A 15,322-nucleotide genomic window follows, 5' to 3' on the forward strand; every position below is an offset into this window, starting at 1 on the left:
GCGGCATCCATTGCAAAACTAACCCCCTCCGTAAATACTTTCAAAACAGAACCTATTCTGTAAATAGTTTGTAAATGTGATCCTTTGACGTAAATTTGCCACTTGAAGTAGCACAACATAGTGCGGGGGCTTCATATATATGCATCTTGTTTAGGTCAAGTTTGGTTAGCTAGTAGTTTGGTCCTTCATGTTTTTTTATTCACTAACATATATATGTTTTGAATATATACTATATACACGTGGTGTGATTTGAAAACTTCAGTTGTGCAACTTATGTTGACTATATCTGTCGTCCCCACAATTATAAAACTTATATCCAATCATCAACTTGTGACGTACTATATTTCCACTGCCAATTACCACGAAAGTACATATAAATTAAGCTTCATTCATGAACTTATGCTGCTATGCATCATATTTTGTATGCACTGGGATATGAGTTTTGTCCCTAAAATACTCTATCTTATGTAAATTATATTGGCCAAACTTATGTTTTTTGTGAAGTGTGCAACAGTCAGATAAAAGTTGAAAATTGTGGAAAAAGAGTACCCATGCCTTCATTTACCTATGACTGACTAATAATATTCCTGGAATACTTGTAGTGTGTTGTGTTAATTGTTAATGATACTCTTCTATACCTTTTTTTAGTGTACTTTTTTTTATAAATATGCGTTAGGATTTTCTTACATCATATGCAAAATATTATATTTATTCTAAATTTTATTTGATCTAACAGTTCATATTATTTCAATTATAAAATCTGAAATTAACTTTAATTAGTCACGACCTTTTCTCTTTTTCCTAAAAGTTGATTGTCTCTCATTGTCCTTCGCACTCAGCCGCTATACTGTGTCTTCTCACTCTCCATGGCCGAGATTTTAGTTTTGTCGAATAAAAAAAATTATCTCCTAGGAATAAAAAATAAATAAATGTTTTGTACCTGTGCTCTCTATTCACCCTTTATATACTTGAGTAGTGTTTGAACTTTGAATAGATATGCAATAGTGTAAGATTACGTTCTTCTATGAATACGCCCTAGTCATATCAGATTTTACTGTTTATTTCATTTGTTAATTGTGTAGTTTAATTGATAACCTATTGCTTTTTTTTTTTTTTTTTTTTATGGAAGTGTCACTCTTCTTTGCTTTCACTGACTTTTCTTTCCCCACTTTAAATTTTACTAAGCAATAATTTATTGAGCTGTCAATTGTGATTGATAATTAATAATTAATTATAGTCTGATTCCTTAAGACTATTTGAAACTGTAACTTACTATGGCTTTGTTTTTTATTTTTTGTTTTGCTTTTTATTTACTCACAGGAATATATTTATGGTTGCTCAGCTTTTATTTAATGGACGTGTCTTATGTGACGACTACGTATCATTTTTTTTACCACATACACGAGAAGTTAATGTCATTATTCGATCTCGCAATTGGACGAAAAAAACAATATTACATCAATTTTAAAAATTAAGAAATCAAACTAATTTTAATAATAGAGGGATATAAAATTATAAAATTAAGTTGATGATTAAAGAAGGAAAGGAAACTAAGAGGTCATAGGTTCAAATTATTCATATTATCATTCTAATAACCATTAATATTTGTCGGTAAAAAAAATAAAATTGATCTAATCAAGTGTTCATTTATATAAACTTATTTGTTAAAACATCTATTTAAAAAGATAAACAATTGTTTTGTGTTTTGGTGTTTTTGCTTTTGCTTAAAAAAAGAATTCTTTTTTTTTTTAAGAAGCAAGTCTATCATGCTCCTGAAAAATTATTTTTTAAAAATGCTCTTTTCACAATTGTTTTTTTAGTTTAAACAAAAGGGTTCTAAATAAATAGAGAGAACAAATTAGTAATTTAGCATCTACTTAAAAATAAGTTTAAATATATTTTTAATCCTTTAAATTTGAGTAATTATTTTGTTTAATTCTTAAAATCTTATTTTTATGAGTTTCTTAAATTTTGGAAAAGTTACTTTTAGTCCCTTTAGTTCTTTGCGCTAATTATATCACAAATTTATAGAGATTTTTCACTGTCAAATATTTTTTACCATTACAAATCATCAAAAAATGTAAAAAAAAAAACACATCACAATTCAACATCTATATTTTAATTTTATTCTTTAAAATCATTAAACACATGTAAAAAAAAGTTACCAATCCAAATGAGTAAAATATTTTCACAATTTAAACCACCAAGAAATTTTTGGCAAATTGACCAAAGCGGATTCCTTTTAAAAACTTATTCCCAAAATAGGTATGTTTTAAAACTTTTTTCGGAGGGGGTTAATTTTTGGAGGGATGTCGCCGGTGGAGTTGGCGAGTTGGACACGTGGCCTGGTGAAGCTCGCAAGTGGAGATGATGAGACACGGTCCACGTGGTGGGTTCCACCATTCATAATGGCGAAATACTTTCTTTATGAAATTTGTTTTTAAACTTGAAACGGGTATTACTTTTGGTAGGAATGTTCCGTTTGAGGTCCATAATATGTCAAAATGCTTGAAATTAAATGAGAAATTCCCTGAGCATTTTGACATATTATGGGTATAACTTTTTAACTGTTATTTTTCTATTACCTTTTACTGGTATACTTTTTTTTATCATTGGTATGCATTTAAATTCTTAGATTCACAAGCACGTGCTAAAAAGAAAAGAAACCTATAAAGAAATTCAAGCTTCTTTTCTCTATAATTAACAACTATCTCAGTTTCTCAACTTTTTTTTTTCATTTAAATATATAGAAATATTTTTGTCCCTTTTTCATTTTTTTTCCTTTTATCTCCATGATAATTACTAGACTAACGTTCTGTTGGGTTACTGATTAATGGATGATAAAATTAAGTGGGAGCTAGCTACATATTTGAATATTTTTCATGGCCTGCATATTCTTAGTAATCAAGTTTTCATATATACTAAAATTTTAGGTAAATATGTTTATAGCTCTTAAGTCCTTCTCATTATAGCAAAGTTTGAAATTAAGAAGCAAAAGATTTTGACTACAGTGGCGACACAAATGGCCGACATCTTTCCTTCAGACCCCTCGTTGCTTTTGTTCTTCATGGCTCCAATCCTATCACTGCTTTGGTTGGTGACCACTCTCTTTCTCTCTTTTTGATCAAATCTTTACAATGTTTAAATTAATTATTTTAGTTTAGATCTAAAGTTTTTTTTTCCTTTATTGTTCTTGTTATTGGAATGCTAGGCAAGTTTTCAATTTTGAAAGCCAAAATTATGTTTGTCATTCATTTAAGGTTTTGACTAAATTATGCATGTGGTCCAATTGTGGTTAAATTTTTTAAAATATTTTAATTTTAAAAAATACATTCTAAGACGATTCTTTGAGAAAATCGTCTTAGCATGTCTATATATTTTATTTTATTTTAAAAAAATCACATTCTAAGATAGTTGTCTAAAAAATCATCTTAGAATTTCTACATTCAAAGATAGTTTTATGATAAAATCGTCTTAGAATCCTTAAATATATTTTAATTTTTTTAAAAACAGATATTTTAAGACGGTTCTTTGAAAAATAGTCTTAGAAAGTCTATCATTCTAAAAGGTTTTTAATTAAGAACCGTCGTAGAAAGGTATCATTCCAAGAAAGTTTTTAGCTAACAACTGTCTTAAAAAGATATCATTCTAAGACGGTTTTTAGCTAAGAATCGTCTTAAAAAAATATCTTTTTCTAAGATGATTTTTCAGAGAATCGTCGTAAAAAAAAGACTTTCTATGACATTGTTGACAATTGCTAAATAAGAGTTATGTTGATGATAAAAATATATTTAAAATATTTTTAAAAATATTTATTTAGCAGTTATTTTTGGCTTAAATGATATGAATTGATATTTTTTTTATTTATGACTTACAAATATGAAAAGGAAGGATTAAGATAAAAAAAAAGATCCAAAAAATATGAAAAATACAAATAAGGAAGATTTTTAGCATCAAGTCCAAATCTATGACAACAACAATAAAAAGGGAGTCAAGCCAAGGAGGAAAGGGACCAACACACAACAATCCACATACTGGGTCTATCCCTTAGGGGAAATCCTTTTTCCTTAGCCATCCCTTTTTTCTTGTTATCTATCACCTTCTTCCATCCACCTCAACCCCCTAAAGTATAAAAGGTTCTCATGACAATGAGAGGCTAACCCCCTTAGTTAGGGTCTGACAGACCTAAAAAGCCAACAGATGTATTGTAATGTTTCATATCTACCAATGTAATCATGTGTTTTTTTTCCTATTATCATTTCTTATTTTAATTTCATGTATCATTCATTCTTGCATCATCTTTAGGGGTTAGACGCTCGAAAGACGGTAATCCTTAATAGAAATACAAGAAAGGTCTTACATGCATTAGTTTTAGGGGTTAGTCGCTCGGGAGACAGTAATCCTTAACAGAGCTGGAAAAAGGGTATCTCAACATTGCATCTTCTAGGGATAGAGTTACTTTGTTGTGTCTCTGTATACATCTTTGTATTGTACTTAATGATTCCATCTTTGCAAAGGGATTTGGGAGAGAGAATACATAAATTAGGCTTTTCATCGTGAGGGATTCATGTTGAGCGTGGGTAGGAAAAATTCACCAAATTGGTAGAGAAAAATCTAAAATAATACATTTTAGGCAAATAAAACAAGTTACGTTCCAACATTATCACATTCTGAATTTCGTTATCTTCATCTTATCTTTTATTTTTCTTTTCTTATCTTTCTTTATCTTCTATCTTCTTTTATCTTTATTATCTTTTAATTCAAATATTTTATCTTTTTATCTTTAAATATTTATATTTTCTTCTAAATTTTTATTTTATCTCCTATTTAATATTTCCTTATCTTTTGCTTTTAAATTGAATTTACATCAATATAAGTACAGCCAAAGTCACTGTGAATTCGATACTCAAACTTTTGAGTACTTTACTACTTCTGACAAATTGATACACTTGTCAATCAGTTAACAATTGCCTATGACGATGATTAATAACCGTTGTAGAAAGTGTTTTTAAACCGTGTAGAATAGTCTCTTTCTAATGGTGCTATTATTAAGTCAGATATCAATAATATAGGATGTCCATTTTGAATTTTTCGATAAGCTATTCTTTTAAATATATCTATCAGATACTGATTCAGAGGAATGTATAAAGAGATTCAAATGCTCGATCTATTTTCATTGAATCCGAAGCAAAATAGAATATCTAAAACCAAACTTGACAAGACAACAAGAATCAATAGGGCTAGTTACACTATTGTCTTTTATCAGTGTTGATACCATACCACTGAACTTGAATCCTTTTTCATCCAATTATTGATTGTCGGAGCAACAAGAAATGAGAAGCGTTAGTGCCTAGTTCCATATGTGTGACAAAAATCCCATATGTTGTGTCTCAAAAACTTCACTGCCCACTAATCTTTGCTTTTTCCGCAACCACAACTACTGGTTTTTGGATTATGAACTAATGAGATCATCATTTAATTTTTTTTTTCTACAAGGATCAATGAATCGAATATCGTCCACGCTACTTTGCTTTTTCAATACATGGATTCCGTTTTCATCACACAAATCTCCATATACAATCTCTGCAAGGTTCCATTCATTCTCTAATAGTGCTTCATCTAAATTATCTTTCATTTGAAGATGAAAAAGAGCTGTACAAGGTGATTCGAAGAAAAACCCACCAAACAAAGGTTTATGTTGATGTTCATGTCCATTAATGATCACGCTCAAAACTAGATCTGAGGTAAAGTTCAAAAAATCTTCCTTAACAAAGCAAACAACTATGGCTGGGAGTTTGTTACGGAACCAGAAAAAAATTGACGGTCCCCGACTATGGCACTCAAACCACCCTGGAATCTTTCCACTTGGCAAAATAAAGAAGGTGTCTCCAACCTCATGTAGTTCCTGTTAGTCATAAATAATTCATCTAGTTTAGGAACACTAAAATACTATGTCAATGACCAAATTGAAAACATAAAAAAACATTACCTGATTCTGTAACATGCTTATACTTGAGGAAGTCAAGGCTAGGCATCCTAATGCAGAGAAATATTTCAAGTTTGGAGGAATCCCTCTAATTTCTTGAAGACGATCGCAATAATCCAAAGTAAGGGTAGTTAAAAAGCGGCAGTCTTTGATGCATTCGGGAATAACTGTGAATTTACTCGCTGACAGGTTTAAATTCTTCACATTTACAAAACATGAGAGAAATAGCCAAAGAAGCTCATCTGACAGGTCGCAGCCTATGAATTCAAGATGCTGCATGCTTGAACACACGACCGAGCTCAATTTCAAAACATCGTCAGGCAATAGCCTCCATTGCAATTGGGTAGCTTCAACCCGAGCTAGTTCTGGCATCATGCAAATGTTTGAAATGAAGGTGGCAGCATCAAAGCCTCTTAACCGGTAAGTTTCCTGTCCCAGATATAACTCTTGAAGCCGAGTAAGATTTCGAAATGAAGGTCGGAATTCTTTTATGCGACATTCATCCAAGTCAAGTACTGTTATATTTTCCATTTTTCCTAATATTTCAGGAAAACTCTCGAGATTGTGACAACCCGAAAGTTCAAACTGTTCAAGAGAGGTCAACTTCAATGGTGGAAAACTCTTAAGCTCTGGGCAACCTCCAGCATACAAGATCTTAAGCTTTTCCAATAAACCAACTGAATAGTGAATTGTAAACAAATTCCGACACCTTGCAAATGACAATTTTTCCAATTTTGAGAGACAAGATACATCTGGTATCTCTGTTAAACTATCACACTTGTCCAAGTTTAAAATTGTCAAATTCACGAACCTCTGCAACGTAAAAGGAAAAAAAGTAAATCAATAAACAAGAAGTGATTATTACTGTAAAATGTAAATAAAAAAAAGAACACAAATGAATAACCATAAAGTGAACTTATTACAATACAATATCAATGAAATGAACTCAATACACTTGCCTTTTCAAATAATGGGGCCAACTCTAGTGACGTAAAGCTACTATGGCGTAACTTGCATATAGCAAGTTGCTTTGGGTTAAAATTATGTGGCCAATCCCGTGAAGGACATCTCTTCCATTCCAATACCCTTAAAGTATTAGGAAGATATTTGGGACCTTTGGTAAAACAATCACTTTTGATAATAAGTGTTTTGAGATTTTTCATCTTCTTGAAGGCATCTCCATCCCATTCAACTTCTTCTCCAAATGAGGAAAAATTCATACATATGATTTCAATCTTACTAGTCCCCTTTTAAAACAAAAATCACAAATCAACCACATGAATATACATTGGGACTTTAAAATGTCTATTTAGAAAAATGTACATATTAACAAGCAAAAAATACTTGTGACAAGAGCATGTAATAATTAAAAGAGATAAATCATGTTTAAAGATGAAAAACCAAACCATTCAATGTATCGATCTTACTTACCTTATTTTCTTGTAAAACCTGATTTATATCCTCATGGGACCATAACCTGCTACGTTTCCCAGGCTCTGTTGGTGATTCTCTTCGGACAATTTCTTTACCCATGTCTTCTATCAAGTCATGCAATCTCATGACCTTATAATCCCATGACCCATGAATGTTTATAAGAGATTTTTTAACCAACACCCCAATATGATATTTCATGCAACGACCATAATGAGCATAAAGTATATCTTGGAGCTCTCCCAATTCATAATCTTTGAAGCAACAAGCAATATCAAGAAAAATACTTTTCTCATCTTCATTCAAAGCATCATAGCTTACTTTAAGTATCATATAGATACTTTTATCAGGAATTCTTTCATATCCATTTAGAGCAGATTCCCATTCTTTTATACTTTTTCCAAATAAGTTGGAACCTATTACTTCTAAAGCCAACGGAAGGCCTGAAGCATAAATTAGCGCTCGATTCAAAATATCATTGTAACTTGAATCAACTTCTTTTTCCAACTCAAAAGCCTTCTGAGTAAGTAATTGAAGAGCATGTTTCTCATTCAACTCTCTCACCTTATATGTTATTTTAACATTGTGTAGCGCTAACAAATGTTCGTTTCGAGTGGTGATGATGACTCTACTACCACAACCAAACCAATCAGGGCTGCCAATAATTGCTTGTAAGTGTTTATGTTCATCAACATCATCTAGAATCAAAAGAACCTTTTTTTGCTTGAGCTTATGCTTTATTATGGGAATTCCTTCTCTCCAATTTGTTAACTTAATTTTCTTCTCTCCAACTGTTTTAGAAAGAAGGATGCTTTGGAGATGTTGTAACCCCTTTTTGTTGGAAGTTTCTCTCACATTTTCAAGAAAGCAAGAAGCTTCAAAATGGCCAGCAATGGAATTATAGACTGCAACGGCAAGTGTTGTTTTACCCACTCCACCGAGTCCATGGATCCCCACCATGTGAACGACATCATCAGATCCAACATCCAGAAGCGACTTTACTTCTAGCACGGGTGACTCTAGCCCAACCAAGACATCAGGAACTTGTAAAAGAGCATGATTAAACTTGCTAGACACTGATTCAACTATCTCCTTAATAAACTTGTATTCATATTTGTTCCTGTATAATAAAGAAAATTTGTGAAGTCAAACTAAACACCTCATGTCCATTTGTTGATATGTACGATGTTTTTTTAAGTTTAAAAGTATTTTGATCCTAAGTTACAGAATTCGCTCACTTCACCATAAAATCGTGAATTGGTTCGTGGACACCAATTCACGATTCATTTTCAAAGTGGTTCGTTAAAATTTGTAAACAAATTCATGAAGAAGAACCAGAAACAATTGGTGGAAAATTGCATACCGCAACTCAAACAAAATAAAGGTGAGAAGAAAGAATAACTTAAACAAAAAGAAGAGGCACAACTAAGCTCTGCAGTGTGAAGACATAAGATGGGAAAACAAAGATGAGACAAAAAAAAAGGAAGTAAAAGCAAAACTCAAAGTAGAAGTCAAAAGATTTGAAAAGGCCAAAGGCAAGAGTAAGAGTAAGTTCCCTCCTTTTTTTAAATAATTATTTTCTTATGCTAACCATTTGAGTGCGAACAAATTCATTTCCAGTGTATGTGACCTATCTAAGGATGAATTTATTAGCATTTTACATATTTAAGATGAAAATAACTATAAAATTTTTTAGAGGAATATATAAATAGCATAATATTGATTAATAGCATAATTTATTTATTGTTTTGAAATTTTTAATAGTCATTTTTGTTATGTGTCACGTTCTCTTTTTTTATTAATAGTAACCAACAAAAATTAACGGATAAATGAATTTGTCATATTTTTTTTATTTTTCGAGACAAAAATATGAATTTCTATACTTGGGAATTTGTCATATTTTTTTTTTATTCAAACTCATTGTTTATTTAGTATTAAAGACTAAAAAGAGAAAATATATATTAGGGAGATGGCCTATAAAAAAATTTATAAATTATATAATTTTGAAACCAACAATTATCTGTTATCTTTCCTTAGTTAGGTACAAAGATAATATTATTTTTTAAATAAACTTAAAAATAATAATAAATCTATTGATTAAAGTGTAAATGATAAATTGTATTAATAAAAATGTATCATAAAATTCAAATAAACTATCACAAATAAACAATATTAAGTCCAATTGTCAGCAATGTTAACACTTCAAATATTTTATAAGAATTAAATTTGTTTTGGCAGCTGATTAATTTATACATTAGAAAATATTATAAATTTAAATAGTATACCGGTTGTATACATCCCCGATCGAGGACTAGTTCTTGGTGAGGCCGCGTACTGCGTACCTAAACCCATGTTTCCTACCGGACCATATTACGATTTATGTGATTATACTTTAATCTCTTTAAAATTTAACATTAAAATGTGATTAGACAAGTCAAAATTAAAGAATTTAAAATAAAGTAAGTGAGGAGGGTACGTACCCATCATGTTGGAAATGATGGCCAGAAATGTTAGAAACTTGGTGCAGAGCCATTTTCCAGGTCTCAAGATTCTCCATGTTATCAGAGTTCAACTTCTTTTCATGATTTGCCAGTGCTTCTCCAAAACTACCTCTGTGGTGTCGGACATCTGAAGGATCCACTATATAAAAAACTGGCAAAACCAACAGATCATTCTTCCCCTTAGTAAAGTTAAGGATGTGAGTGAGTTCGTTTAAGCAAAAGGAGGAAGATGCGTAGTTTTCAGAGAGCACGATGATGAAAATCTTGGACTTCTCAATTGCTTCCTCAAGTGCTGACGTGATTTGGTCCCCTTTCTGGAACTCGTCGTCATCAATGAAGGTGTGAATTCCCCTTTCCCGAAGGACATTGTAGAGATTGCCAGTGAAACTATAACGAGTATCTTCCCCTCGGAAGCTAAGGAACACATCGTAGGAGAATGATCGCACAGCCATCAGAACTTAGAATATAGGTTTGTATGAGTGTTGGGTCTCCATTCTAATAAAACAAGCAAACTTATATTTAGCCTTAAGCTTATAGCGTTTCTGTGAAGCTTCATATCTTTTTTTTTACTATGACCCTACGATCTATACGAAACTTAAAGAGAGTTTTCTATGAAGCTTCATATGTCTTTTTCTTTCACTATGGCCCTACGCGCATACTTAATTGGTTTGACAGTGTCGTTGGATGGTTAGAGTGTTGAGTCTCTACGAAACTTAAAATGACTTTTTCTTGAAGCTTCACATATTTCTTTAGTAGAAAATGAAGAGAGATGACATTGGGGTGTGTGCTTCTTCTATTAAGCTTCATCATTTTTTATTAAGTCTATTCAGATCGATACGTCAAGATGACACATGATTGTGAAATAATCATTAAAACATACATCGAATCTTTTAAATTCAATTCTATATTTAAATATCACACATTTACGAAACGAAAAACATACTTACATCAAAATTATCATTTGAGTTATAAATACTCATAGAAATAAAATCTAATTTGATTAATTCAAATATACATACCTAGCTACCAGTACACAATATTATTTCATTTTCGTTGTTTATTTCTAAAATAGTCAATTGTTAAACCTTTTTTATTTTATTTCTTCATTGAGCTTCTGTGGAGGATAGATACAAGAACACAAATTCACTGATCTTCATATTATTTTTCTAAGGTAATTTTTGTCCCTTTTAATTTTCTTTGAATTTTTTCTTATATATTTTGCTATTTTTATTTAGTTTTTCTGAAGGGTAAATACAAGTTACAAACGCGAATTTATTTTTTCCGCTGTGGTGGATTAACAGTGCTTGTATTGGACATGGTTTATTTGCCATGCTTGAACATGAGATAACCAAGTCAACATGAAAATTATCAGCACATTGGGGACAATATAATAAAATTTTCCTTCAGAGTCGTGAACTTTTAAAATAAAACCATTTGTGATATTCTTGATCTAGACCAAAAATAGTGATGAGGATAGTGACTATTTCTCATGATAACAGCTTTGGAAAGTAATTTAATAGAAATGCTGAAGGGTAAAGACTTGTTCTTATAGGGTATATGAAAGTCGTACACTGCATGTGTTGTTTAAAGGAGAGGGGAGAGGAGAGATTTTATTCAATGGGAGGAGAAAATTTTAATAGAGGGTGCTAAGACTTGTTTAATTCATGAGAAGAAAATAGGAAACAATATGGTCAATAATCAGTTTTCTTATATAAAAAAAATATTTTAAGTTAACAGACAAGAAAAAAAATATTTATTGCTCTTGAGTAACTTGATCCATCTTTTATATATATATACATATGAAGTTGCCAATTTTTAAAAAATATATTTAATTTTCAGCATATATACTGGCCAAATTTGTGTAGCACACAGCCACACGACCCTACAATATAGTAAAGAACGGATCCATAGCTGAAGTGGTAGGGAACGTTCATAACAAACTTTGCTTTGGACACAGGACGTATAAGCAGCTGGAGTTTTAAAAAGTTATATTTTGTTAAATGCATTTCTTGTTCGTTGAGCAGTTGTGCCACTTTGCCTCCACAAATGAACAAGGATATATAGATTTATTTTTTACTGAGTCGATCTTGAAACGTTCATGTATCAAATATTCTATAGGTATAAAAAAAAATTACGAAATCACACAATCTACATGAACAAGTATTAGTTGTTTCGATTAATTTACACAAAGTCGCGGTTAGAAAGCAAGACCAATTCATTAACATTTTTATAGAACTATTTGCCTTGTTCAAACTTACATTGTCTACTCACCAAATATTAAATTGTTTCAATGCATCATTTTGCAGACATTACAAATTTAAAAGATTGATATACTATTAGAGTGCGTTTTATAAAGAACTTTAGGTGAGGAAAATAATTTAATAGAAAATTTATTTATTTTAATCTAAAATTTATTATTCGGATGTTGTTCTATAAAGAATTTAAATTTTTGAAATTTTAAAACAGAATTTTAAACCATTAAAATTGTGGAATTTCAATTTCCTCCTAAATCGTGAAAAATTAAAATTCTCTTTTTGATATAAGAATCTTCTGAAAAAGTTTACGTATTTTTTTTATAATATTTATCTTCTTTTTCACTTGAAAATTTCTGAAATTCTGTTCTGTAGCAGAATTGCTCGACGGTGATGAAGGTCTAAGTCATGTCTTGTGTCGTTGACTAAATGTCATAATCAGGTGTGATAGTGTACGCAACCGTGTCTTGATTTTCCTATGATTTCTCATGCTAGATCAGTATTCTTCTTCTTGAAAGCACACTAACCATATACTTTTTTCTTTTTGTATTCATTTTCTTTCACCTTCATAATTTTAATTTTTTTTTCAAACACAATTTTGAGAATAAAAAAATTTTAATTAAAATATTTAAAATTCTCTTCATCAAAACACACTCTTTCGTGTGATAGCCAAGGGATATTTGACTAAGAAAATCAAATTGGCATAAAAAAATGTCGTTTTCAAATATTAGCGGGGAGATAGAGAGCTTTTTATCCACCTTCGTGCAAGTGGAAACTTAGTACTTAACAACTTAATAATTGGACAAAAATTTTATAATTGTGGGTACGGCAGAATAGAAATAGTCAACAAAAGTTGTAAAAACTGAATGGTTCCAAATCACACGGGTGCAGTAACCATTATTAGTAAATAATTGAGAAACACATGAAGGACCAAACTCTACTACATAACCAAACTTGACCCCAAAGATGCATATATAAAGTCCCACACTATGTTGTGTTATCCTCCAATTTATCTCATCTATAATCCCCAGCAACCCTTTTCCTCCACCTCTTTAATTACACTCAATATATCAACAAAGATTCAAAATCTTGTCTTTCACAGACAACAAGATCCAACCTTTAGATCCATGACTACTCGGAGGGGGTATGAAATATTAGGTAAAGAATCTGCCACCACTGCACTTTTGCATGAGGGGTTCAAGAGGAGCACTAGTTTGCCTTCTCATGGATCCAATTCTTCAAGAAAAATGGCTCTGGGTTCCACCTATGGGGACATCAATCAAAAGAGAAACCCCACAAAGAAGGGCAATGATAATAATAGTGACAAGAAGAGTCACCCACTTCTAAGCTTCTTGGCTCTTAGATGGAAAAAGAAAACAACAGCAAGGCCTGAATTTGCAAGGTATCTTGAGTATCTCAAGGAAGGAGGCATGTGGGATTTGAATTCCAATAAACCTGTGATGTATTACAAATGATCATAGCTATAGCTTGCTTTGGGTTTGAATGCAAAATTTGTTGGTATATTACGTTAAGAATTTATATAGTACTACTATTTGATTCTTAATTATGTCAAATTACTTTGACAAGATGTAGAGTATGGTTACCTTTGCTATTAATTAATCATTCATTTGAATCATGCATTTGCAAAATTCAAAAAGTTCATCAGCCTGTTTTCGATAGGTTCTAGTAATATAAAGAAGTTAATTAAGCATACTCTTTTTTTCCCACTGAATTATTGGTAGTTGATAGTGATTTTGTTTTTAATAACAAATTCTTTTTATTCGATTTTGGATAAATCAAACTTCATAAATATTTTGGATAAATTACAACATAACTGATGTCTTAAGGTGCAACGGGTTATAATTAGATAGTGGTTTATAATTAATATATGCTAAAGTAATTCATGTTTATGAAATGTGCCTATTTGACTATCTATCTATTTATAATATATAAAATTTGAATTTTTTAAAATCATGCTAGCATTTAAGCAAAATTAGTGATATGAAACAAGAATATTCTACATAATATCACATTATCATGTCATTAAAATGACTGATTTAAAGGAAGAAAAACATTTTATGTTTTATCTCATTATACTAATTCAAAGTAGCCCAGATCAACAACTATTAAAATATTTTAATAACATCAATTCGTCTCTCATTCTTAACCTTTTTTTCACTTCTGGATACTCTCTCCGACGGCCGACAAAGGGTTCGACGACGAGATATACTCTATTATTAAAAAAAATCAAATATCAATTGAAAAACATATTTTTATATATTTTTTATTACTATTTTTATTTTTTATTTTCTCTCGTATTTTTATTAATATTATTAGTATTGGATGATGGTTGGCTATGCAATAGACATTGCTCCATCTGATGTAATTATTTGGTTTGACCATGCTGGTACTGATTGTACCGGTTTTGGATTCATTTTAATAAAATTCCTTTCTTTTAGGTCTTAAAAAAAGTACAGATTCTAAGGTATTTTCATTGAATCCAAAGCAAAATAGAATATCTAAAACCAAACTTGATTTGACAACAAGAATCACTAGGGCTAGATACAGTGTTGTCTTTTATCAGTGTTGATACCATACAACTGCTGAACTTGTTTCCTCTTTCATCCAATTATTGATTGCCGGAGCAGCAAGAAATTACATTTGATAGTGCCCAGTTCCACACCTGTGACAAAAAATCCATATGTTGTTGCTGCTCTACAAATTGTGTCTCAACAACTTTACTGCCTACTAATCTTTGCTATTTTCTGCAGCCGCAACCTCTGAACTACAAATTTTTCTTTTTCTAAAAGGATCAGTGAATCAAATATCCTCCATGCTACTTTGTTGTTTCCATACATGGATTCCGTATTAGCCACACAAATCTTTATATACAATCTCTGCACGGTTCCATTCATTCTCTAACAGTGCTTCATCTAAATTATCTTCCATTTGAAGATGAAAAAGAACTGTAGCAGGTGTTTCAGCACTATACAAAGGTATATGTTCATGTTCATGTCCATTAATGAACACGCTGAGATCTGGATAATCGAAAACTTCCTCAAAATCTGAGTTAACAATGCAAACAGCTATGGCTGGGAAATCGTTACGGAACCAGAAACAAATTGGCGGTCCCGGACTCTTGTGCTCAAACC

At 31.1% G+C, this 15,322-nt stretch overlaps 3 protein-coding genes across 3 annotated transcripts in view; 1 reads left to right on the forward strand and 2 right to left on the reverse strand.

The window, feature by feature from the left end:
• LOC100795233 (TMV resistance protein N) overlaps nt 1–15,322 on the reverse strand; it is a 93,516-nt gene that overhangs the window by 34,756 nt on the left and 43,438 nt on the right. The gene's annotated exons all lie outside the window — the stretch shown is intronic.
• Nucleotides 4,793–10,479, reverse strand: LOC100817950 (TMV resistance protein N). The gene is made up of 5 exons (XM_014768534.3): nt 9,898–10,479; nt 7,418–8,537; nt 6,946–7,233; nt 5,990–6,799; nt 4,793–5,905 (listed from the first exon to the last, which is right to left on the reverse strand). The coding sequence occupies exons 1-5, from the start codon at nt 10,368–10,370 to the stop codon at nt 5,453–5,455; spliced, it is 3,144 nt and encodes a 1,047-aa protein (XP_014624020.1). The 5' UTR covers nt 10,371–10,479; the 3' UTR covers nt 4,793–5,452.
• LOC100793655 (uncharacterized) lies at nt 13,126–13,888 on the forward strand. The gene has a single exon (XM_003548831.5). The coding sequence runs from the start codon at nt 13,160–13,162 to the stop codon at nt 13,643–13,645; it is 486 nt and encodes a 161-aa protein (XP_003548879.3). The 5' UTR covers nt 13,126–13,159; the 3' UTR covers nt 13,646–13,888.

The sequence above is a fragment of the Glycine max genome, chromosome 16 (assembly GCF_000004515.6).
Source record: "Glycine max cultivar Williams 82 chromosome 16, Glycine_max_v4.0, whole genome shotgun sequence".
In the NCBI taxonomy this organism is placed as follows: Eukaryota; Viridiplantae; Streptophyta; class Magnoliopsida; order Fabales; family Fabaceae; genus Glycine; species Glycine max.

Excerpts from the sequence above, each read along its gene's own strand:
- LOC100793655 (XM_003548831.5), top strand. The coding sequence starts at position 13,160 with ATGTTGTGTTATCCTCCAATTTATCTCATCTATAATCCCCAGCAACCC.
- LOC100817950 (XM_014768534.3), bottom strand. The coding sequence starts at position 10,370 with ATGGCTGTGCGATCATTCTCCTACGATGTGTTCCTTAGCTTCCGAGGG. Across the intron at positions 7,234-7,417 it reads AGGTTTTACAAGAAAATAAG|GGGACTAGTAAGATTGAAAT; the intron begins GTAAGTAAGATC and ends TTGTTTTAAAAG. Across the intron at positions 6,800-6,945 it reads TGGCCCCATTATTTGAAAAG|AGGTTCGTGAATTTGACAAT; the intron begins GCAAGTGTATTG and ends TTTACGTTGCAG.